We start from the raw sequence: 27,158 nt of genomic DNA, 5'->3' as shown, positions 1-27,158 counted from the left end.
GGCCCACACACAAAGACCAAAAGTAATTAATGCATTGTCAGAGGAAAATGTCATAATTTATGCTGATTGATAAGCAGAAATTTATAAAATTCAACAGCAGTTTTTGGGTATGTACATTTCAAAGCAAGACTATAATCTTTCAAGTAGATACCATCTGTTTTCTCATACAGTGATTCCTGGTGTCACACGCAGAACACTGGGCTAAATGGGCCACGACCCCAATTTCCCCTGACTTCTTTATGCTCCCAAGAAATTATGCATCTCAAAAAAAGATTCAATTTTGATTAGGAAATAGGAAGCCTCCTCTCATGCAGAGCCTCCCCCATTATCAACATCATTCACCAAAATGGTACTTTTTTTTGTTTTTTACCAAGGATGAACATTAATGCATCATAGTCACCCAAACCATAGTTCACTTTCGGGTTCACTCTTGGTGTTGCATATTCTATAGGTTTGGACAAATGTATAATATCCAACATTATAATACCATACAGAGTATTTTCACTGCCCTAAAAATTCTCCATTTACTGCCAGCTCATCCTTTCCCCCCCCAGCAACCACCAATTTTTGTCTCCATAGTTTAGCCTTTTCCAGATGTTGGAATCATGCAGAATAAGCCTTGTCAGACTGGCTTCATTCACTTAGTAATATGCAGTTAAGGATCCTCTATGTCTTGTATTGGCTTAATAGCTCATTTCTTTTAGCGCCCAATGATATTCTATCATATGGATGTACCACCGCTTATTTATTCATTCACCTACTGAAAGATATCTTCGTTGCTTCCAAGTTTTGGCAATCATGAATAAAGCTGCTATGAACATCAGTGTGCAGGTTTTTGTGTGGACATTAGTTTTAACTCCTTTGGGTAAACCAAGGAGCAAGATTGCTAGATCATATGCTAAGAGTATGTTTGTAAAACCTGCAAACTGTCTTCCAAAGTAGCTATACCATTTTATGTTCACTCCAGCAATGTATGAGAGTTTATGAAAAAATGCTCAACATCATTTGCTATTAGAGAAACACAACACAAAACCACAAGAATGCAGAGAAAATGCAACCCTCATAGACTGCTGGTGAGAGTTTAAAATGATGTGGCCCACTGTACAAATAGCCTGGTAGTTCCTCACAAAGGCTAAACAGAGTTCCATATGACCCAGCACAATTCTGTTCCTAGATATATGCCCCCCAAGCTCCAAAAGATATGTCCACATAAAAATTTGTACATGGAAGTTATAGCAGCATTATTCATAACAGTCAAAAAATGGAAATAATCCAAATGACCATCAATGATGAATATGGTATATCCACATAATGGAATAATATTAAGCCATAAAAAGGAATGAAGTTGTGACAAATGCCACAGTAAGGATGAACCTTGAAAACACTACCCTAAGTGAAAGAAGCCAGACATAAAAGGCTACATAAGGTATGATTACATCTATACAACATGTCCAGACTAGGTAAATGTACAGAGATAGAAAGTAGATTTGTGGTTGCTCAGGGTTGGGGAGAGGGAAATGAGGAATGACTACTACGGGGTAAAGAGTTTCTTTTTGGGTGATGAAAGTGTACTAATACCGATCATGGTGATGACTGCATGACTCTGTGGACCTTAAACAATTGAGTTTTACACTTCAAATGGGTGAATTGTGTAGTGAGTTTTATCTCAATAGAACTGCTAAAAAAAAATAACAGTGAAGTATACATGTGGAAAAATCCTAAGAAAGCAACTTTCCTTAAGGTCATTAAACTATTCAACAATTTGATTCATGACTGCAATTTAATATAGTTTAGTTTATTCACTTCTTCCAAAAATATTTTTCCTATATTTACCAAGTTCTAAGTACGTCAGTATTACAGAACAAACATACTACCTCACAGGGAATCAGTTAACAGACACCATTTTCTACATAGGGCTTTTAAAAACTTGGGTGAGGAATGTACACCAAAGAGAAATAAACAAAATGGCTTGTTCTTAGTTTCACTGTAGGCTATATACCTAGAACAGTTTTCCACAAATTTGCTAGCTCCTTCCTTCACTCCTCTAATAATCGTAACCGGGGCAAGAAGACATAAAAGAGCAAATGGAAGCTCCTTGACATTTCCTCTAGTTGTCAGGAGCCACTCTAGATTCAGATGAAAGGCAAGGTGTTTCTCTCAAGGAAAAGGCAATCTCTTCTAACCTACCAGGTTAAGCCAATAACTGTAGTTCTCAAGCTTGGCTGTACACTGGAATCACCTAGTATACAGCCCTTAAAAATTATTGATATCTGCCTCACATCCTCAAAGATTCAGATTTAACTTGTCTAGGGTGGGTCCCAGGCAACCTTATTTTATTAAAAGTTCTCCAGATGATTCGCATGTGTAGCCACAGTTAGGAAGCACTAAACTAATGGCTTGCCAACATTTTGGCCTGAAGACTCTCCTATGCTCCTAAAAACTACTGAGTGCTCCAAAAAACTGCTGTTTATATGGGTTATACTTATTAATACTTACTATAATTAGAAATTAAAACTGAGAAATTAAAATTATTTATTTGTGAAGTCATTTAAAAATAAAAATAAACTTGTCATGTGCTAATATAACTCATTTTTATTATAATACTTTCCCAAGCAAAAAAATTAATATGAAGAGAGGCAGTGTTTTACATATTTTGTGTACTTCTTTAATAAAAGGGAGCTGAATTCTCCTATCTGCTTCTGCATTCTGCTGCAGTTAGTTGTAGTATGTGAGGACTATCCAGCCTCACAGAGGCATGTGATTGCAAAAGGAGTACTTTAATGACCTTTGCAGGTGATTGTGGATATCCTTCTGCCCACTGAGCCAAACTCAACAAATGGCTTCTTAAAAGTTAGTGGCAATGTAGGATCTGAAACTTTATCGATTAAGTTTTCATTTCCTATCTCATTAACAATCCACTGGTCTTGCACTCTGAATGGATCCTTTTTACCCATGCATGATACTGTTACATTATGCATCGGTCATTTGGAAGATATTTTTTCACTCAGTTATACAGATTTTCCAAATGTTAAAAGTTTTCCATTATACAATATCAAAAAGTCACATTTTCTAGTATCACCACACCACTGATCTCATTTGAAAAGTCTTTAAGTATTGGGAAGCTGTCAAGCTCACAGCAACGCATGCAAGTTTTCTAGGATTCTAATTTTTGTTTGAAAGCTAGAATTTTATAATTGGGAACAAATACTATCAGTGTTTTCCTTAAATAACAAATTCATTTTGGTCATTTTAGAAAAGATGTCTGGCAAATACCCAAGTCTGACTGACTATAGTTTGTTAGACAGTTGTTTTTTCCAAGTAAAAACTGGTGTTACATGAAAAAAAAACAGCTCAGCTTACAACCCAAACACAGGTCCTTTTCTTGGAGACAATCACACTTAGTATGCAACAGACATGCTCTGTAATTCCCATTTTATCTCATAAGTTATCTTAGTATTACTATGAAAACAAGTTTGAACTCGCAGACCCCCTGAAAGGGGATCCCCAGAGGTCCGTAGAAGTATACTTTGAAGACCACCTCATTGGGCTGATTCCCATAAAACCAACATGCCAATTAAACATAAGTGATCTCAGCAAGAGTTAAGTAAGTTTTGAAATTACTTCACATAGGATTCAAGTAAGAGCATGGGCAAAGTAACAGGGTGTATGTATTCTTCCATATTCAGTTTGATTGCTAATCCCAAGTCAGACATTAAAAAATAAAAAGCCTAGGAGAATTTTTCCTATAGATTTGATTATGAAATATTTGGCAGAGGGAATCTAATTCAAACCAGCTGCTGGACTCTTGCTGTGCAGCAGTTGGTTAGAACACACTGCCAAAAGGGTGGGTGGGGGAGTCAGATGAACTCATGCAAAGGCGTTTTAGCAGCTTTTACCCCTAAATTCCTAAGCACACCACCACCCAATTTTCCACATTGTAAAGTAACCACACTTTCTTTGGATCTTTTTCTCCTCCAGTCAAAGGAAGCTTATAGAAAAAGACTACAAAATGTGCATCCACAAAATCCATGGCATTTTTAAAACCAAGGTGTTTTTCTACCAGTATCATGTATCTGGCTTTAATCTCAAGAAAAGTGTAAAATAAAAATCAATCAATTAATTAATTAAAATAAAAATCCTCTTCATTCATCACTTTCATATTTTACTTAATTTCTCACCAGCTTGAAATAGCAGTATTAAGTAAACAACACAACACAGTGTTGGTTTCCAAGAATCTGCAATGTGCAAGCCATTCTAAATGGTAACCTCATGTTAATTTACATCACTCTAACAACATTCTTTGATTTTTGAACTACAATCAGTTCTCCATTTATCAGGGACTTTCTACTTTTGTGGACAGTCAAGATCCTTAATTTCTTTTCCTTCCCTATATATTCTTTTTGTGTAAGTGTCTCATTCACCCATAAGAACATATCTCGAAGTATTAGAATTAATGACAGTAAACATTCAGCCCTTTCTCATTCCTCATGTAAGTCTCAATCTCTTTCTTTCTCCCACAGTAAAAAGACATAAGCACATGCTTTCTATTTCTAGCCTTGCTTCTCTGTGTGGGATACTTCCTGGTCCGGACCCATCCTCTGGTTTCTGTCAGCCGCCATCCTCCACCCCCTTGAGAGGCAGAGGATGATTAAGCCCCACTTGATTCCATCATGCAGTGACTTCAACCAATTCCACCTGGCCAACATGGCCACAGGGAAAAATGAAACCTCTCATTTGCCTATCATCTCTGCTCCTAATCCACCGGTACTTCCTGAACAAGGAATAGAGAATCCCTGTTGTTACATTAATTAAACTTACTAAGAAACACCATGTTCAGAGAGCTACAGGTCCCACACATTTAATTAATGCCCACGTTCAATTTGCATGTCTAGGTTGGTCCAAATAATACATCTGAATTCTTCACATTTAACATGAAAATTTCACTACTTTCAAGACTCTCCAGTCACAGCTAAGCTCCCCCTTTTAAAAATGGCCAGATTAAAGCAATGGTAATTTTTACATAGGATTCTTCTTTGACATATTTGCACTTAATAATAAATAATTACTATTACAATTAAAGTGGCTAACACTTGGGCACTTACAATGTGTCAGGTACCATTGCAGGCATTTATAAGTATTAACTCACTGAACACTGCCACCCACCCGATCTCATCAGGTAGGGTCCACTTAACAATTAAAGTATGTGGCACAGGCTCTTCCCTTTGGCGGCAATCACTGAAGCACCAGAGGCCAAAATGAAGTTCAGTCCCTTTGTGACTCCCATCCAGAGCAAGACTGTAAGAGGTATTTCAACGCACCCCCCCCCCCACATTTGCAGGAAGGCTACGTCTTCCCCTCTTTCCAAAGCACTGAGACACAAGTACAGTGTTCGATCCATGCCCACATGAAAGGATGATGAAATGCAGTTGTGTGAGGACACTACAAAGGTCAGCAAATGGGCAAAGCAGTCGAGGTTTGCAGGAAGAAATATGTCATCTACGTTGAGTGAGTACAGCGGGAGAAGGCAAATGACACAACTGTCCATGTGGGCAACCACCCAGCAAGGTAGTTTTCACTAGACTAAAACTGAACAAAGACTGCAAAAAGATCCTTGAATGTAAAGCCAAATTTTGGCAAGTAGGAAAGGAAGAGGGCAAATATGAAGAAGGAACAATTGAGGAAGAGGCAGGAATAAAGTAATCATACAGGCAGCTTTCAATAAAAACTGTTTAAATGAAGAAACAAAAAGTCTGGGGCACAAAAAGAAAGGTTAAGTAACATGTTCCTAATTACCTTTGATAAGTGGTGGAATAGGGTTTCAAACTCAGTTTAAGTATTGGTTTTAGTCCCTTCTATTAAATACAGCTTTTTTTGGTTTGTTTTCATTATAACAGCTTTATTGAGATATAATTCACATACCATACACTTTACCCATTTTAAAGTATATAGTTCAATAGATTTTAGTATATTCAGAGATGTGTATCCATCTCTCCATTCAATTTTGGTGCACTTTAACAGAAGTCCCCCCACCCAGTTTTGCTTTTCTGTGGTTTCAGTTAGCTGAGGTCATCTGTGGTCCAGAGCAGATGATCCTCCTTCTGATGTATTGTCAGAAGGTCAGTAGTAGCCTAGCACTATGTCACAGTGCCTACATCATTCACCTCACTTCATTTCATCATGTAGGCATTTTATCATCTCACATCATGATAAGAGGGATGAATACTATAAGATATTTTGAGAGAGAGAACACATTCACATAAACTTTTATTAGAGTATGTTGTTATAATTGTTCTATTTTGTTTCTAGTCATTGCTAATCTCTTACTGGGCCTAATTTATAAAGCAAACTTTATCAAAGTTGTGTATATATAGGAAAAAAAAAGTGTATATACACAGGGTTCAGCACTGTGGTTTTCAAGCATCCAATGGTGGTTGTGGAAGTATCCCCTGTGGATGAGGGGGAAATATTATGTCCCAAAAAGAAATCCTATACTCATGAGCAGTCCCTCTATGTCTCCCACACAAACCCTCTCCCTGGGGCAATGATAAATCTACTTTGTTTCTACAGATTTTGCCTATTCTGGACATTTCATTTAAATGGAATAATGCGATATGGGGTCTTTTGTTTCTGGCTACTTTCACTTAGCAATGTTTTCAAGGTTCATCCAAGTTGCAGAGTATATCAGAACCTCATTCCTTTTTTATTGCTGAATAATATTTCATTTATATATGGAATATATCACATATTATCTATCTATTCTTCAGTTGATGGACACTTGTGTCATGTCCCCCTTTTGGTTGTTATGAATAATGCTGTTTGAGCATTCATGTATAAATTTTCTGTGGACACATGTTTTAATTTCTCTTGGATATAAAACCTAGGAGTGGTATTGCTGGGTCATATGGTGTTTAGCCTTTTCAAGAACTTCCAGATTTCCCACACTGACTACACTACTTTACATTCCTAACAGCAATGTATGTGGGTTCTATTTTCTCCACATCCCAGACTACACTTGTTATTATCTCTTTTTAATTATAGCCATCATAGTGGATAGGAAGTAGTATCTTTCTATGGTTTTGATTTGCATTTCCATGATGGCTAATTCTGTTGAGCATCTTTTCATGTGCTTATTGGCCATTTGTGTATTGTTTGAACAAATGTCTATTCAGATCTTTTTCCCATTTTTTAATTGGGTAACTTATCTTTATTATTGAGTTGTAAGAATTCTTTATATTTTCTAGATACAAGTCCCAGATTAGACATGATTTGCAAATATTTTCTCCCACACTGTGGGTTGTCTTTTCACTTGTTGGTTTTTGACTGAAGTATAGTTGATATACCATCTAATATTGGTCTAAAGTATACAACACAGTGGTTCAACAGTTACTCATATTATTAAATCCTCACCCTCGCTAGTGTGGTTAGTATCTGTTGACATAGGAAGATGTTACAGAATCATTAGTTATATTCTCCATGCTGGACTACCATCCCCAGTCTTTTCACTTTCTTGATGATGCCACTTGAAGCACAAAAGTTTTTAATTTTGATGAACTCCAATTTATTTTTTCTCTTTTACTTGTGCTTTTGGTGTCATATCTAAGAAGGTTCTGACTAAGCCAAGGTCATGAAGAGATCTACTCCTACATTTTCTTCTAAGAGTTTTACAGTTTTGGCTTTTTTTTTATTTTTATTTTTTGAGAGGGCATCTCTCATATTTATTGATCAAATGGTTGTTAACAACAATAAAATTCAGTATAGGGGGGTCAACGCTCAATGTACAATCATTAATCCATCTCAAGCCTAATTCTCGTCAGTCTCCAATCTTCTGAAGCATAACGAACAAGTTCTTACATGGTGAACGAATTCTTACATAGTGAATAAATTCTTACATGGTGAACAGTACAAGGGCATTCATCACAGAAACTTTCGGTTTTGATCATGCATTATGACCTATAAACAATCAGGTCAAATATGAATATTCGTTTGATTTTTGTACTTGATTTATATGTTGATCCCACATTTCTCCTATTATTATTATTATTTTTATTTTTAATAAAATGCTGAAGTGGTAGGTAGATGCAAGATAAAGGTAGAAAACATAGTTTAGTGCTGTAAGAAGGCAAATGTAGATGATCAGATGATCAGGTGTGTGCCTATGGACTAAGTATTAATCCAGGCTAGACAAGGGCAGCAAGACATCCACGGATGCAGAAGATTTCTCTCAAGGCAGGGGGGGTGAGGTTCTGGGCCTCACCTCTGTTGATCCCCAAATTCTCACCTGATGGCCCCCCTGCGACTGTGCCTGTCTTAGGTTGTTCCTCCCTTGAGGAATCTTACCCGTCTCTGGCTAACCAGTCATCTTCCGGGGCCATACAGGGAAATGTAAAGTTGGTAAGTGAGAGAGAAGCCATATTGTTTGCAAAGGTTAGCTTTTTACTTCTTTGCAGATTTATGCCCTGTGGCTTCTATGCCCAGCACTTGTCTCGAGGTATCTTTACCACCTGGAGGAATTATGATACTCGGTAAATTCGATATGAGGCACGAATTCTATTTAAGAGTTGTAATTAGGAAGGAAGAAGAAAAGCTATAGATGTAGCATATGAAGGAAACATGGGAGGATTGATTATTTCTTTGACATATCTTCTTGTAGAGTACCTTAAGTATGTATAGGTTTTAAACTACTAACTAATTTGCACACACATATTAACATAAAAGGAATACGGTGACATAAACAAAGCAAATCTATAATTACCATCCATCTCCAGTGAAGCCAAGAAAACCATTTAGGCACCCTAGGCATTTGTGAAAATTTATCTATGATATGATGGATATTGTCCAACTGTACTTGAACCATCAGACAAATTAAAGCAGCCCATTTCAGGGATCTGTTCACATCCCATATGTTCTTTTAACCATAGATAGTCTATAGTCATGAGATTTTGGAGTGCTACAACTTGCACCCCTCCCAACTCCTGGTTGAGTTCCAACAGTACAGATCCGGTCAAATTCGTTGTGTCACTGTATGCACATGCCAGCCTAGACATCTCCCTCCTCATTCCTATGGCAAGTCCAGGAGACGGTGGGCTGGATGCAGCCACAACCGCAGCATCGTCCGGATCCCTGTGGAGGCTTTTTGATGATCATCCCCCGGCACAAGTCCTCCAGAGAGTGCTGATGTCGGAAGCTCCACCTCATATCGTATCTTAGTTCATTTTCTGGGTCTCCAAGCTAGGCCTTGATCTTCTGCATAGAAACAAACAGACCCTTTGCCCACACTTTGACATGACTTCTATACCACCGTGCAGAACTCATTGGAGGTCAGCACACAGTAACTGCTGTTTTTTTTTTTTTTTTAATTAAGAGAAAGGAATATTATCAGAAAAGAGTACCTCCATAGCTGATCATCTGACACCCTTTAAGTGATCAACACTAAGGATATTTAAAGCATGCATTGATCTTTGATTTACCAATAGTTTTATCCAGTTAAGGAGTAATCCCCCTTTTCTTTCTTTCTTTCTTTCTTTCTTTCTTTTTTTTTTTTAATTTTTAATCTACACTTACATGAAGAATACTATGTTTACTATGCTCTCCCCTATATCAGGTCCCCCCTAACAACCACATTACGGTTACTGTCCATCAGCTTAGCAAAATGTTGTAGAGTCACTACTTGTCCTCTCTGTGTTGTGCAGCCCACCCTCCCCTTTCTCCCTCCCCCCCATGCATGCTAATCTTAATACCCCTTCTTCTTCCCCCCCCTTATCCCTCCCTGCCCACCCATCCTCCCCAGTTCCTTTCCCTTTGGTACCTGTTAGTCCATTTTTGGGTTCTGTAATTCCACTGCTGTTTTGTTCCTTCAGTTTTTCCTTTGTTCCTATACTCCTCAGATGAGTGAAATCATTTGGTATTTCTCTTTCTCCGCTTGGCTTATTTCACTGAGCATAATACTCTCCAGCTCCATCCATGTTGCTGCAAATGGTTGGATTTTTCCACTTCTTATGGCTGAGTAGTATTCCATTGTGTATATGTACCACATCTTCTTTATCCATTCATCTACCGATGGACATTTAGGTTGCTTCCAATTCTTGGCTATTGTAAATAGTGCTGCGATAAACATAGGAGTGCATCTGTCTTTCTCAAACTTGATTGCTGCGTTCTTAGGGTAAATTCCTAGGAGTGGAATTCCTGGGTCAAATGGTAGGTCTGTTTTGAGCATTTTGATGCACCTCCATACTGCTTTCCACAATGGTTGAACTAATTTACATTCCCACCAGCAGTGTAGGAGGGTTCCCCTTTCTCCACAGCCTCGCCAACATTTGTTGTTGTTTGTCTTTTGGATGGCAGCTATCCTTACTGGTGTGAGGTGATACCTCATTGTAGTTTTAATTTGCATTTCTCTGATAATTAGCAATGTGGAGCATCTTTTCATGTGTCTCTTGGCCATCTGTATTTCTTTTTTGGAGAACTGTCTGTTCAGTTCCTCTGCCCATTTTTTAATTGGGTTATTTGTTTTTTGTTTGTTGAGGCGTGTGAGCTCTTTATATATTCTGGACGTCAAGCCTTTATCGGATCTGTCATTTTCAAATATATTCTCCCATACTGTAGGGTTCCTTTTTGTTCTATTGATGGTGTCTTTCGCTGTACAGAAGCTTTTCAGCTTAATGTAGTCCCACTTGCTCATTTTTGCTGTTGTTTTCCTTGCCCGGGGAGATACGTTCAAGAAGAGATCACTCATGTTTATGTCTAAGAGGTTTTTGCCTATGTTTTTTTCCAAGAGTTTAATGGTTTCATGACTTACATTCAGGTCTTTGATCCATTTTGAGTTTACCTTTGTATATGGGGTTAGACAATGGTCCCCCCCATTGTTGGACTGAGCCCTTTATCATTATGTAGTATCCTTCTTTATCTCGTTACTTTCTTTGTTTTGAAGTCTATTTTGTCTGATATTAGTACTGCAACCCCTGCTTTCTTCTCACTGTTGTTTGCCTGAAATATGTTTTTCCATCCCTTGACTTTTAGTCTGTGCTTATCTTTGGGTTTAAGGTGAGTTTCTTGTAAGCAGCATATAGATGGGTCTTGCTTTTTTATCCATTCTATTACTCTATGTCTTTTGATTGGTGCATTAAGTCCATTTACATTTAGGGTGACTATTGAGAGATATGTACTTATTGCCATTGCAGGCTTTAGGTTCGTGGTTACCAAAGGTTCAAGGTTAGCTTCTTTAGTATCTTACTGCCTAAGTTAGCTCGCTTATTGAGCTGTTATATACACTGTCTGGAGATTCTTTTCTTCTCTCCCTTCTTATTCCTCCTCCTCCATTCTTCATATGTTGTGTGTTTTGTTCTGTGCTCTTTTTAGGGGTGCTCCCATCTAGAGCAGTCCCTGTAGGATGCCCTGTAGAGGTGGTTTGTGGGAAACAAATTCCCTCAGCTTTTGCTTGTCTGGGAATTGTTTAATCCCGCCATCATATTTAAATGATAGTCGTGCTGGATACAGTATCCTTGGTTCAAGGCCCTTCTGTTTCATTGCATTAAGTATATCATGCCATTCTCTTCTGGCCTGTAGGGTTTCTGTCGAGAAGTCTGATGTTAGCCTGATGGGTTTTCCTTTATAGGTGACCTTTTTCTCTCTAGCTGCCTTTAAAACTCTTTCCTTGTCCTTGATCCTTGCCATTTTAATTACTATGTGTCTTGGTGTTGTCCTCCTTGGATCCTTTCTGTTGGGAGTTCTGTGTAATTCCATGGTCTGTTCGATTATTTCCTCCCCCAGTTTGGGGAAGTTTTCAGCAATTATTTCTTCAAAGAGACTTTCTATCCCTTTTCCTCTTTCTTCCTCTTCTGGTATCCCTATAATACGAATATTATTCCTTTTGTATTGGTCACATATTTCTCTTAGTGTTGTTTCATTCCTGGAGATCCTTTTATCTCTCTCTATGTCAGCTTCTATACGTTCCTGTTCTCTGGCTTCTATTCCTTCAATGGCCTCTTGCATCTTATCCATTCTGCTTATAAATCCTTCCAGGGATTGTTTCACTTCTGTGATCTCCTTCCTGACATCTGTGATCTCCTTCCGGACTTCATCCCACTGCTCTTGCATTTTTCTCTGCATCTCATCCCACTGCTCTTGCATTTTTCTCTGCATCTCATCCCATTGCTCTTGCATTTTTCTCTGCATCTCTGTCAGCATGTTCATGATTTTTATTTTGAATTCTTTTTCAGGAGGACTAGTTAGGTCTGTCTCCCTCTCAGGTGTTGTCTCTGTGATCTTTGTCTGCCTGTAGTTTTGCCTTTTCATGGTGATAGAGATAGTTTGCAGAGCTGGTACGAGTGACCGCTGGAAGAGCTTCCCTTCTTGTTGGTTTGTGGCCTTTTCCTGGGAGAATAGCGACCTCTAGTGGCTTGTGCTGGGCAGCTGTGCGCAGACAGGGCTTCTGCTTCCTTCCCAGTTGCTTTGGGGTTTATCTCCGCTGTTGCTGTGGGCTTGGCCTGGCTGGGGCTGTTCCTCCAAAATGGCGGAGCCCCATTGGAGGGGGAGCGGCTGGGAGGCTATTTATCTCCGTAAGGGGCCTCTGTGCTCCCTGCTGCCCAGGGGGTTAGAGTGCCCAGAGATCCCCAGATTCCCTGCCTCTGGTCTAAGTGACCTGTCCTGCCCCTTTAAGACTTCCAAAAAGCACTCTCCAAACCAAAACAACAACAGCAACAATGAGAGAGGGAACAGAAAGAAAAAAAAGGAAAAAACACGCGATTTTTTTTTTTTTTGTCCTCAGGTGCCGGTCCCAGGCACCCGCTCACTGGTCCTGCTGCCCTGTCTCCCTAGCACCAGGGTTCCTGTCCTTTCAAGGCTTCCAAAAAGCACCCGCCCACTGGTCCCGCAGGGAAAAACGCACGATATTCTTTGTCCTCAGGCGCCGGTCCCAGGCACCCGCTCACCAGTCCCGCCGCCCTGCCTCCCTAGCACCGGGGTCCCTGTCCCTTTAAGGCTTCCAAAAAGCACTCGCCAAAAAAAAACCGCTCCGGTTTCTTTCCACCCGCCGGGAGCCGGGGGGAGGGGCGCTCGGGTCCCGCCGGGCCCGGGCTTGTATCTTACCCCCTTCGCAAGGTGCTGGGTTCTTGCAGGTGTGGATGTGGTCTGGATGTTGTCCTGTGTCGTGTGGTCTCTATTTTAGGAAGATTTTTCTTTGTTATATTTTCATAGCTCTATGTGTTTTTGGGAGGAGATTTCCACTGCTCTGCTCATGCCGCCATCCTGGCTCCGCCCCCTACAGTTTTGGCTTTTGTATCTTACCAAAATCTTTTCCCTAATTGCAAGTACAACCATCTCATTTCCTTCTCTGGTAGCAAAGTGCTTTGGTAGTCTAGGCCCAGTCTAGTCAATGGCCAGAAATTGTTTATAGGACTGTAATTTCTAGTATTGAATAAAGGCTCACCTCTGGGATGACATAAGTTTCTGCTTCATCCGTTTGGTGGCACACAGTTAGATAAATGTCTAAGATAGAGCAATTCTCCTTGTATTCTATGATCATAACTAGAATATAAGCTTTTTCCATAAAATTTAAACGTGATTTCTACAATCATATTCATAAAGTCTAAATCTTTGGGAAATATGAATTTAATTGCTCTAATTATAGCTACTGAGACATATCCACATGTTTTCATAGGATTCCTGTCATGCTCTTGATGTAACCATGACACTATCAACTATAATTTAAGTAATAGAATTTAACTTAACAGATTTATTGAGGGCCTACCTACATGCAAAGCATTTTTGGAAATGCTAAGATGACTTAGTCATAGTTCTTGATAAGAAAGTGGTTATAATTTAGTGGGAATTTAAAAAAAAACAGAGAAACTGATGGTTAAATTCAGTCTTTCTGTAGGACAATTATGTCGTGAAGGAATTAATGAGGGCATACATCCCTAATTTTGAGGCTCATTACAAACTCTATATCTGTGATTTAGGTGCTCCAGCTCTAAATTACAGAAAACTATCTGAAAAGCTGTGTGATAATTATATTTTTAAAATAAGAATGACACATGTAAGGGAAACTGGCAAGCTGAAGGAAATCCTATGTAATGCGACAAGTCTTCATGAAATGTAAAGAATACTCTTCCTTAAATTAATCTTTGCTCAAAGCAGGAAATCCTGCCTTCCCACACTGTCCCCTGTGGAACATATTTTGCTCTGTTCAGGATTTAGCTTTCTTGACCACCAAATACTTTTATGTGGGAATCCTTTTAAATGTGTGTGTTTTGAGTTACATCAAAACCTAGTTCTTTTTGAATCCAAATAAAACTGAATGTGCAGACACTTCTCCAAAGAAGAAATTCAGATGGCCAACAGGCACATGAAAAGATGCGCCACATCACTAATTATCAGGGAAATGAAAATTAAAACCACAATGAGATATCACCTCACACGAGTTAGGATGGCCAATACTGAAAAGACTAGGAATGTAGTCCGATAATTTCTTTTTTTTTTTTTTAATGCTGATCATGACCCACCATGTTGTATTTTGGAAAACACTGGTGTGAACTATAGTCAAAGAGTTCCCCATGATACTTTAGGAAGCCTACATTTCAATTTCAAATGTTTCATTACATAAAGCTCAGTTATCTCTGTGAGGATTTTAAAATGTAGGAAAACAACCCTTTAACCAATGTTGGCGAGGATACAGAGAAAGGGGAACCCTCCTACACTGCTGGTGAGAATGTGAGTTAGTTCAGGCACTATGGAAAGCAATATGGAGGTTCCTCAAAACACTAAAAATAAAATACCATTTGACCCAGGAATTCCACTCCTAGGAATTTGCCCAAAGAAACAAGATCTCAGATTCAAAGAGACATATGCACCCCTATGTTTATCGCAGCACTATTTATAATAGCTGAGACATGGAAGCAACCTAAGTGCCCATCAGTAGATGAATGGATAAAGAAGATGTGGTACATATACACATGGAATATTATTCAGCCATAAGAAGAAAACAAATGCTACCATTTGCAACAACATGGATGGAGCTAGAGGGTATTACACTCAGTGAAATAAGCCAGGTGGAGAAAGACAAGTACCACATCATTTCCCTCATTTGTGGAGTACAAGAACAAAGCAAAAACTGAAGGAACAAAACAGCAGCAGACTCAGACTCCAAGAAGGGACTAGCGGTTACCAAAGGGGAGGGGTGGGGAGGGTGGGAGGGAGGGGAAAGGGGATTGAGGGTATTATGATTAGTACACATAGTGTGTGGGGGGTCCTGGGGAAGACAGTGTAGCACAGAGAAGACAAGTAGTGACTCTGTGACATCTTACTATGCTGATGAACAGTGACTTCAATGGGATATGGGGGGGACTTAATAATATAGGTGAATGTAGTAACCACAATGTTTTTCATGTGAAACCTTCATAAGAGTGTATATCAAATGATACCTTAATAAAAAACAAAAACAAAAACAATGTGAATATGTTTTCTACTTCCATACTAGTTACCTAGTTAACTAGTTTTCAGTTATTTCTTAAGCCCCCAAATCTACATTTCTGTATTCTTTTTTCCTTTAACTCCCCACATCTGGCATGCTAGAAACATCCTTTTCTTTAGGTCAAATCAATGTTTATTTGATAGAATCAAAATTAGATGCTTTTATACTAGAAAGAAAAGTTGAATATTTTGGCTGAGTTGTGTGGTTTATCCACAGTACCGCATTCTGGTCTAAATGATTTCATCGCTCAGTCAAAAGGCTGCCAGATTTTCAGTGGTTTTCTAGTCACAGTCAATAAAGAAAAAAACTCCACTATATACCTTACCTTCGTGACTAAGCAAGTCTTGAAGGGAGCAGTTAGGAAGCTGCTTCAACAACTTAAAAAAATGCACACAAAAATCAATTATTCTGAGCGAGGAGATGCAAAATAGTAAGGATGTGAAAGAAGGGTGTGCTTAAACCAACTACATCAGCTACTTAAATGCTACTTCAGGCACCTGAGATGTATAGAATTCACTTTAAAGCTCTTTAGAGTAGGACAGATGTTTTGTGTGTCTTTAATCTTATCTTAAATCTTACCTTGTGGCAACAAGAGGGTAGCTATGACACGGTGATGCCCAGGCATCCCTTGTCCATGGCATACAGTCATAGAGCAGCAAATCCTTCTCTGTCACAGCCATGAGGACAGGTCTCCACTGCTGTCTTCCACCATCTAGTTTTGCCTGTTACAAAGGTTAAATTCAGAAAGCAGAGCTAACTATAATGACTGTAGTTATAATTGTAAAATCCATTCAGTGACAGCCTAACATACTGGGTCTCCCTTTTGTTTCCCTATCCTAACAGACTGGAGAAACAGGAAACAGCCCATCAGGTTGCTTCCCACTGGCAGGGGTGAGGTGGATTATAGAATTTGAAAAAGCCTCTCCCTGAGGAGTTACAGACATTATCTGGTGATACGACACAGTTTTTTCCCCATTATGTAATAACTAATTATCACCAGTTGTAAATAAATATATTGTAATTTCAAAATGATGATTTCAATTGAACATTTGAAGTAATGGTGAAAATGATTAATAGTTTTGGTAATATCTGAAGTGGGAATAACATATTCCATGTACAGGCTAGAAACACAGAATTCTGCTACCAAATAAGTCCATATAATCTATACCTCACTGTTTGTCAAGTATTTTAGATCAAGACCTATAATAAGAAATACATTTCACTGCAACCCAATACACATACATAAATAGCTGAGTTATAAAATTTCTGATATAACACAATCCCTTAATTTTGTGCAATGCAGTCTGATCATTTCTTTTTTTTTTTTTTTAATGCTGATCATGACCCACCATGTTGTATTTTGGAAAACACTGGTGTGAACTATAGTCAGAGAGTTCCCCATGATACTTTAGGAAGCTTACATTTCAGTTTCAAATGTTTAATTACATAAAGCTCAGTTATCTGTGTGAGGATTTTAAAATGTAGGAAAACAACCCTTTAACCGTATTGTCAAGGATCCAAGGCCAAAAAGCAAAAGACTATGTTCAAGAAAAGCCCTGCTATCATCAAAACTTGCCCTCATAAGATGAGACTTTTGCACAGGAAATGCTTAGCAACAGTCCATTTTAACACTGATCATTCAGTTCATTATCACTGACAGCTTCAGGAAAATTCAAACTGATGAGCTGCTTGTCTCATAAAGAGCTGCCTTCAAAGCAACCATCTATTTTCTCTTCCTTAATGACTTCTGAATGTAATTTGGACATGTCACAACACCTTGAGCATATATCTGGTAAACTGAAAATCGGCATGGGTGGTTTGGTTTGGTGTTGTAACACCTACCACCAAGACTCTCTGAAAACACAAAATGAATGACCTGACTCTGGGAATTTAAGCAAAGTATTGTAAAAATAATTATATTTTTCTTGTTGGTGAGCCCATTTTCTAGTACTCTATATTAGTCTATAGGTAAACTGAGATATAATGACTTTTAAGAAATATATACATGGTCATTCAGATGGCCAAAATATACTTCTCAGATATATTTGGTCTTCATCCACATTTTCTGAAACCACTTTACAGCCATAAAGGTGAAACTGATGTTTTGTTATTAATCAAGGAGAATTTTGGGCCCCAACCATGGTTGAGGGGTGGGGAGATGGCTGGTTGCCAGGAAGACCAACCCTGTGAATTAGAGGGTTGGAACTTTCAGTCCCACTCACCCACCCTTCCACCTCCGGAGAGGAAAAAGGCATGGAGGTTGAATCAACCAATGGCCAATGACTTAGTCAATCATAGTCATGACGGTAATGCAATGTTATGAAGCCTTTTTCTGGAAAGCTTCCACAGCTGGAGAACCAGAATGCTGCCACATGCCACCAAGCTGGGCCCCAAGACAGAACCTCCTTTGTTTGGATCCTTACCCTGTGTATCTCTTCATTTGGCTATTGATGCATACCCTTTATCATATCCTTTAATAAACTGGTAAATATAAGTGTTTCCCTGAGTTCTGTTAGCTGCTTAGCAAATTAATCAAGGCCTAAAGGAGGTTATTGGAACGCAATCTGTAGTCAATTGGTCAGAAATACAGGTAAGGGGCTTGTGACTGGTGTCTGAAGTGGGGGTTGGGGAGCAGTCTTATAGGACTGAAACTTTATCTTTGGAATCTGATGCTATCTCTAGGTAGATAGTCAGAACTGAATTAAATTCTCTGACACCCTGCTAGTGTCTGAAAATTACTGTTGTATGTGGAACACAACCCCCAACACACACGCATTGGAATTGGGTCCAGGGAGAACCCACTTAGTAACTGTAATATCTGGATGAAAAATACTAGCTCTAAAGAAGTTCTCTTGGATTCTTAAATTTTGGGGTCATAGATACCTGAAGGGGTTGCTAGTTTATGTGTACCACTAAGTCTTTGTCTCTGTCTCTGAGATTGTTACGGAAATATTTCAATAGGGAAAATAATATAAAATCTATCTTCCCAGAGAGTTAGTGATCATGTGATTTTTAAAACTAATTTTACTCCCTAAGTTTTAGAAGAGAGATTTTGAAGGCTAGATCAGAGTATATGCATTTGAAAAACCTAAATTAAATGTAATTCTTCTTCCCAAAGAAGGTATTTTAGGCTCTAAAAAAAAACTGTTAATGCCAATAGAAGCAATAGTCAATTTCAAGTTAGAGAACTCTTTTTTTGTTCAATTAATAATTTCAAGTGTTAATTCTTCAGTTCTTTTGAGTCCTTAGTTTTTGGAGATATCCCTTTCGTCTTCTTAGCATTGGAGACAATAAAACCTAAATTTAAGTCATTCTGTTTGCCTATTTGCCTTAAACTATAAGGATACTGTCTGCTTTTACTCGAGTCAAAATGCTGCTTGCTATACATATAGTGTGTGCTTTTGGTTGTGGTATCAGTACAAGTGCTTTGGGGCTCTACTACTGAGTTTTTGGCCAAAAAAAGAAAGAGATACCAATGTTAGGGTTCTGGTTTGCCTGTGTTTCCACGCCCACACATGCACACACCTGGCCAAACAAACGCTCTTTCCAAGTTTTATTTGCAATAAATAGAGTTGGATAGTATTAAAAATGAAAAAACACTAATAGTTATTATATTCATTCCCTAAATCTCTTAATCCCTCAACTATGTCTTTTTGATAGTACTTCCGGTTCTTGGTTTATTTTATTATTTTGACAGAAAAAAACAAAAATTAAATAAACCTTTCCTCTAATCCTTCTTTAGTGTATATGTTCCTCACTTGTGTCTTTACACATTTTGAGAATCATCAGGGACAAAGTAGGAACTGTGGAAACAAAGCTTTCTTTGGCTGTTTTGGCTTTCCTAATAGCCATTTGGATTTCCAAATAGATAATCAAATGCTTAAAACTACTGGTTTTATAGGTAATGTGTTCCCCATTTGGTGGACTTAAAGAAAATTCCCTTTTAGGAATATAACCAACTAAAAGATAAAGTATCAGTCATACAAAAATCAGTATCAACGAAGAGATAGAAGTCCCAATGCATAGGGCAGGTTCATCTACTACTTACCAAATATCTGAAGTATAGGTTTTCCCTGTTTAAAGCAAACTCAATTTATGACAATGTGAAATAACAGAAAAGATATATTAAGGAGTGATCATTTAAAGTTAAATAAATGATCCTTCCTTATCTGCCCCAAATGACATCCTTTCTATCTGAAAGTTTCATGTATATGCATGCTTTTCAGGAAATATACCTCTTGCCAAAAAAAAAATGCTTACCTATATTAAACAGATTACATAATCTAAAATTATCATGAGCATTTTCAAACTCATAAAATTAAAGAATCATAGTGAGATAAGGCTTTAGCATTTACTCGGTTCAACCTTTATCAGATACGTAAGCTTATTATAATACCTCAGAGAAATGACATTTGATTTGGGTAACCCACACAACTATTTTAAAAAAGTAAAAATCAAGAGTATTTTAGAAAGATCCTTTGAATTAATTCAGTGGTACTATTTTTAAAGTAGTATTATGAAACTTTTCTACTTAGTATTATTTCCCAGATCTGAGCTTGTGTTCTTGGACAGTATTTTATAATTAGTTACGTGTTTCCTTGCTTTTTGTATGTACATATGTAGACAAAGAAAATTACTGAGTATCTACTACATACAAAGCATTAGGATAAGTGCTCTGGGGACAGTAAGGTTTTGAAAAAATGTGCTCTTTTCTTACAACTGAGTGGAGGAAACACACATATAAATACAGTCCATAAAAGGCAGATTGTGATGAATTGGTGGTTTCATTTTCCTTCTTTCTCCTTGTCTGTATGTAGCATAAACCAAATTAAGTTCATTTTTAAAGTCTGGCAACTCCCATACACTGCTGGTGGGAATCTAAATTAGTTTAACCCTGATGGAAGGCAATTTGGCACAATTTATCAAAATTTCAAATGCATAAGCTCTTTGTAGTAATTTAATAATATGTCCCTAAATTCTTCACTACGCTTCCCTTTAAGAGATTGAGCCATTGGGTGTAGACTGGACTTAGTAACCCGCTTCTAATGAAAAGAATAGAGCAGAAGTGACTACATCCAAAAGGCACTGTGGCTTCCATCCTGTTTTCTTCTCAGATCACTCACACTGGCAAAAACCAGAAGCCACATCTCGAGGACACTCCGGCAGCCCCGTGGAAAGGCCTGCAAGGTAAGTAACCGAGGACTCTTGCCAACAGCCATGTAAATCGACCATGTTATAAGTAGACCTGCCAACCCCCATCAAGCCCCAGATAACTGCCACCCTGGCTGACAGCTTGATTACAACTTCATGAGGGATCTTGGGCCAGAACCACCCAGATAAGCCACTACCAGATTCCTGATCCTTAGAAATGATGTGAAGTAACTACTTGTTTTAAAGCCACTAAGTCTCAGGGTAATTTGTTATAGAGCAATAGATAATTAATAACCCTCTGACCCTGCATTTCTGGGAATTTATGCTACAGAAATATCCTTCACTCTCTGAATTCTCAATCTCCAAACTCAGGGAGTGATGTAAATTTTTGGATGAATCCTTCTTGGACCAATGTTTTACTACTCACGACCAGAAACTTAAGAACCAAGTAAATTCAGATACTGTGGGTTCCCTTGTTATCTGATCTAAACTCAGGAACCAGAGTTTGGATAATACATGTGTGAAAGGACAAACTATAAGCTTATGCATTATAGCATCATTTGTAATGGCAAAAGATAACAAAACTGGGAGGAGTGCTTATTAACTACAGCCACACAGTGGAAAACTGTAAGGTTGTAAAAAAGACTGCTCTCTGTGCATTGATATGGAAAGATCTCCAGGATATATTGTTTAGTGAGAAAAAAAAGAGCAAGGTATAAAAGGAGTGTGTATAGTATGCTATCTTCTTTTATAAAACAGAAAAAGAAGAATATGTTTCCATTTTTTATTTGCATATAGAAACTCTCAAAAGATTCACTAGAAAGGAATGAAAGTGAACTCTCTCTGGGGAAAAGGAAGTGGGAATTAAGTGGATGGGGCACAGGAAGGAGAGTAAGACTTTTCACCTGCTAATTTTTTATTTGGACCACTGAACCATGTGAATGTGTTACCTTTTTAAAATCATTAAGATTTATAACATTGCTGAAAGCACAGAACAATTACCACTCCACTGAGTTTTTCAACCAGCATATAATAATACAGAAACAATGATAAACACAACAAAAATACTAAAACTATCAAAATCATAAGTATTTATACCACAATTTTCATTTGTCTTTTCTCTGCTTATTCTAATTATGCTTCCTAAAAATTATCACAGTCCTAACTCTGTGTTCTAATTTATTAGAATTATTATTTGAAATGTTCATAAAATTTAACAAACAGGAAAAAAAATTGCTTAGTGGAGTCTAAAACTGGTCCACATCACAACGGCCCAGGAAGCCACTGAACGAGATGGCCAGGCCCTACCATAGATCCACCAACTCAGAACTCTATTGAGGTACAATGTGAGGGGCCAGACTTGGGAAACTAAAACAAGACAAAAACAAAAGAACAAAACCTCCCTGGGCTGATACTGATGTCATCTCTGCTCCCTTGCTCACACATGAGGGAACTTGGATTTAAAGACATGAAAGAACTTTAAAAAACCTAAAACCATAATGTAGGGATGGGGGCACGGGGAGGGCTGTGCAACACAGAGAAGACAAGTAGTGATTCCATAGCATCTTACCACACTGATGGACAGTGACTGTAATGGGGTATGTGGGCGGGGGGACTTGATGATGTGGGGAGTCTAGTAAACAATATTGCACATGTAACTGTAGATTAATGATACCAAAAAAAAAAAAACAGAAAAAACTTAAAACCAGTGAACAGAGCTAGCACCTGAACACTCATCTCTGAACCCCTAGTCCTGTCTTCTTTTTTCTAGCTTACTCTGGCCCAGCTGACAGTGAAGGACCAGAAGGAAAAAGGATATACCAGATTGTCACACGATTTTTAGTTTTTTCCCTTTTGTCAAATTTGGGATCTAAAATAACTTGGATTAAGTTTTTCCTTTCCCTTCACCCAATATCCACTTAAGTTTTCTTTGTTTCTCTTTTTATTTTTCAGCTGTGGAAGACAATTATACATTTGTCTAGTGGCTTGTGAAATGCTGTGCATACTGTATACTTTTCCCAGTGCAGGAGAGTAAGCCTGCTGCCTCTGAAATGCTGTCAATGAACTAGGACAGGAGTTGGCAAACTATGACCTGTGGGCCAAATGCACTCCACCACCTGTTTTTGTAACTAAAGCTTTACTGAAATACAGCCACACCTATTCATTTTCATATCGTCTGTGACCGTTTTTCCCTACAAGGGCAGAGTCAAGTAGTTGTGACACTGCCTGGCCCTTTGCAGGAAGCTTGCTAATCCTGTTCTAAAATCATGAAAATTATCCTATGTCATTAAGGATAGGGTGGTAATAAAAACCTCTTTTCAGTTATGTTGTGGTGATGAATATTCTGACAGTCAATTCTTCTGGTAGAGATGATAATTAGCCACAGATAATGAAATGGTAGGAAGGAGAAACAAGACTGACAAAAGGTCTGCAAGCTAGATATCCAGGACCTGATTACATGATAAATATTACTAATATATGAAATGGGGGAACCATTCTGGCTTTGAATGGTGACTTGGTGAGACCCTGCCTCCTGGCCTACCTGTTCCGCCAGCCAGGCAATGTGCTTGACCTCCTTGCTGCCTCCTGCTGTACTGGTTGCACCAAGCATGGCATTGAGTTCAGCCAACACCTGTGGGAGGAGAGCCATTATGTTGGTGTGGATAGCTACGAACCAGGAGTGCGCCGTGGCTGTATCCTTGCAGCGTAGAATCAACGTGTTCCTGCTATCGGGAGAATGTAGCTCTATCAATCTGTGTGGAAAAAGAAAAAAACAAAATGAAACAGTGAGCTAGATCAGAAGTCATCAAACCTGCCAGGGCTTAACAAATATTGCTAGAAATCTGTTTTAAATTTTACATTCCTAGAGATACTTCCTCTCAATCCTAAGGGTTCAATTCCACAGAAAACCACATATGAAAAGGTAATTATCAGAAAGACTAACTGCTTGGCCTGTTATTTCAGTGTGTTAATGTCATGTAAGATGAGGAAATCCATTGTACAGTGTATAGCAGAACACTTCACTTGCCTTAATTTCCATGTCAAAGAAATGGAAAGCATGCTTGTTGAATCTCCTAAGGTGTCCCTAGGTAAACAAAACCTACTGCCAAGTAGTGAGCTGAAATTTCCACTGTGTGAAATAAAGAAAAGAGAAAATAGCTGAAGAATATGACTCTGAATTTTGGAACTGTTTTTTTAGTGTCTGGGTAACATTATATAGATCAAATCATCCACTAAGCCATAGCAGAAAAATAGTTACGAGATCTTCAACTCTGTGACTGTTACTGTTAATGCTCAAATGAGATCAATCTTACTTCAAAAGTAACCTTTAGGAATAAAACATTTTTAGAAGTACACTGACCAAATTCCTTATAAAATGATTTATTGGGTACTGTTTTGTGCTTTGGTCAGTTTTTGCAAAGATGAATTTTAAAAGTCAAATAAACCCAAAGCAAGCTAATTTATATTTTCTTTATTACTTATATTAATCTTAAAAAGAAAAGGTATTTCTAGAACATCCTATATAAGATGGCAATTGAGCACACACATCTATCCTGTTTCTTCCTGAAATCCCACTAAAAATAACAGTTGAAGCAGATTTAAAAATATCAATAGACACTTATTTTTTACTGTGTCCATGGAATCATACAATAGGTAGTCTTTTTAGATTGGCTCCTTTCATTTAGTAATATGCCTTTTAAAGTTCCTCCATGTCTTTCTTGGCCTGGGAGTTCATTTCTTTTTATCACTGAATAAAAGTCCATCATTTGGGTAGAGTACAGTTTGTTTATCCATCACCTATTGAAGGACTTCTTGGTTGCTTTCAAGTTTTGGCAATTATGGATAAAGATGCTGAAAACATTTGTGTGCAGGTGTTTGCGTGGACATGTTTTCAACTCCTTTGGGTAAATACCAAGGAGCATGATTGCTGGGTCATATGGTAAGACTATGTTTAGCTTTGTAAGAAACTGTCAACTGTCTTCCAAAGGAGCTGTACCATTTTGCTCCCACCAGCAAAGAATGAGAGTTCCTGTTTCTCTACATCCTCATCAGCATTTGGTGGGGTCAGTGTTTTAGATTTTGGCCATTCCAATATGTATATAGTGGTATCTCATTGTTTTAGTTTGCAACTCCCTAATGATATATAATGTTGAGCACCTTTCATATGCTAATTCATCTATATTTCTTCTTTGGTGTGGTGTCTGTTCAGATCTGTTGTCCATTTTTCAATTGGGTTGTTTTCTTATTGTTGAGTTTTAAGAATTCTTTATCTATTTTGGATACTAGTCCTTTATTTGAGAAGTATTTTTACAAAGATTTTCTCCCAGTCTGTGACTTGTCTTTTCATTCTCTTAACAGCGTGTGATACTTAATTTTATGTGTCACCTTGACTGGGCCAAGGGATGACCAAATAGTTGGTAAAACATTATTTCTGGATGTGTCTGTGAGGTTGTTTTTGGAAGAGATTAGCCTTAGAAGATGGCCCTTGCCAATGTGGGCAGGTGTCATCCAATCCACTAAGAGCATGAGTAGAACAAAAAGGCAGAGGAAGGGTGAAGTTGCTTTCTGCTGGAGTTGTGACATCTGTTTTCTCCTGCCTTCACACACTGGTCCCCCTGGTTCTTAGGCCTTTGAACTCAGACTATATTATACTGCTGGCTTTCCTGGTTTTCCAGCTTGCAGACAGCAGGTCATGGGACTTCTTGGCCTCCATAACTGCATGAGCCAACTTGAATAACTAATCCATCCATCCATCCGTCCATCCACCTATCCATCCATCCTGTTAGCTCTGTGTCTCTGGAGAACCCTAATACACAGTGTCTTTTATAGAGTAGAAGTCTTTAATTCTAATGAAATTCAACTACCAGTTTTTTCTTTTATATTAGTACCATATCTAAGAACTTCAAAGGGGATTTTTTAAAAGCATAATCCTACAAGCTCGGGAAGATTGGAGAAGCACTACAACAAAAGTTTGGAAGCTGGCAAACAGACAGGAGTTAAATGACTTAGCAGACCTAAGAAAAATAGGGAGAGTCAAGTCAATCCCCAAAATGTTGGGGAACTGGAGGCAACAGTTACCTCTGGAAGTGGCAGTAAAGCAGTTAAAATAGAGACTGGCTGAAAGTCTGTTTCAGCAGCCATAGCCGGTGGCCCACCCTCAACCTTACAGAAGATTCATATCTATCCCCAGCTCACCAAACTGGTTATATGCTTACTTTAGACCCTGTATCAGGCTGGTCTTTTTCTGTAGGGCTACTTATTTTGACCTGGTTGCTCTGGCAGTGTAATCAGCTTAATATCCTTTAAACACATGCTAAAAGTTCAGTCATAAAACCATGATGAGAAATTTCTTTTACTCCTCCTACTGACCTACTTAGCACTAAAGATAGGAATCAAATTCATCCTTCAGTAGGCCCAAAACATTCAACTTCTGTAAAGGCCTTTATACCTCATACAGTTCTTGGGACAGTCTCTCAGACACATCTCCTTTGACACAGTCTAAACTTTGAAAATTCTGATATCAAAGACCTTAGTTATTAATAACTAGAAGAATGGAAAATAAGTTTGTTATAAAATAAAACTAAACCTGATTAAATAGGAGAAGATACTGGGACCACTAGGTTGGAAAAAGATGAAAACAGGGAGAAAATTTGTTCCCAGGGCAGGATCACCAATTTTTCATGAAAAAATAAATTTTATAGTGTTTCTTAAGAAGGGATTGTGAAATAGAAAATTAGATTAGAAGAAAGAGAACAGAAACTCCAAAATAGAACTGATGATTCCAGGATCCAGAAGAGTCTGTCTTTGAAGAAATAGCCCCTAGAGCTGATAAAAGGGATAAAATATTTCCTAAAGTCACCTGCTGTTTTAAAAGAAAAATTCAAATGAAAACTGCTAATAAAAAGTTGGAGGCAGTTTGCCAGTAATTGTTTGGGCCTACAGAAGAGAGAAGGAGGCAACTACAGTGTGAAGACTTTTGGCCTCCAGTCAAACCACAGAGGATTTCCTGAGAAACGTAATTACATTTTGATCAACTGAGTCATATCAGTGTTTAGGAATACACACACACATACATTCACATGATCCCCTAGTCTCGCCTGCTTATTTCTTCAGGTTAGTAAAGCCTTTGACATAACTTATGTGTTCAGTTTAGCAATAACCATATTGATTTGTATGTCACAAAGCCAAAATTTACCTTTTACGTGGAAAATAGCCAATGTGAAGATGACTAAGACATTGTGAACCAGCTCAAGGATAACAGATTTACATTTCTAAAAAGCAGTGTTTAGGAACCGTTTGCCATTGCTAAATTCCACCCAACCCACAGTGCTGTTTGCTAAGGAATCGGCTCATGTTCTCTCCCTGGGCTTCATCATTATTTATTTAGTTTTCACTTTCCAGAACAAACTGCTTATAACTATCAAAAGCATCTAATGAAGTCTCACGAACTCAAGGTAGAGGAAGAGAAAAACACTTTCTCTTCCATCTCCTTACTAAATCATTCTGATGGTCAGCACTTCTTTTCAGCTCCACACATTGA

At 38.2% G+C, this 27,158-nt stretch overlaps 1 protein-coding gene and 1 pseudogene across 1 annotated transcript in view; one reads left to right on the top strand and one right to left on the bottom strand.

Annotated features, from left to right (window-relative positions):
- Positions 1–27,158, bottom strand: part of SNTB2 (syntrophin beta 2) — a 95,700-nt gene that overhangs the window by 15,839 nt on the left and 52,703 nt on the right. The window contains exons 3-4 of the mRNA XM_037025328.2: positions 23,160–23,370; positions 16,046–16,188 (exon numbers count right to left, since the gene is read on the bottom strand). Coding sequence (XP_036881223.2) covers positions 16,046–16,188; positions 23,160–23,370 — 354 coding nt within the window. The remainder of the gene's footprint in view (positions 1–16,045; positions 16,189–23,159; positions 23,371–27,158) is intronic.
- Positions 10–7,923, top strand: LOC140846955 (large ribosomal subunit protein uL24 pseudogene; annotated as a pseudogene).

Source organism: Manis javanica, chromosome 17 (genome assembly GCF_040802235.1).
Source record: "Manis javanica isolate MJ-LG chromosome 17, MJ_LKY, whole genome shotgun sequence".
Lineage (NCBI taxonomy): Eukaryota > Metazoa > Chordata > Mammalia > Pholidota > Manidae > Manis > Manis javanica.
The sequence above is the reverse complement of the archived record's forward strand: the minus strand, read 5'-3'. Positions and strand labels throughout refer to the sequence as shown.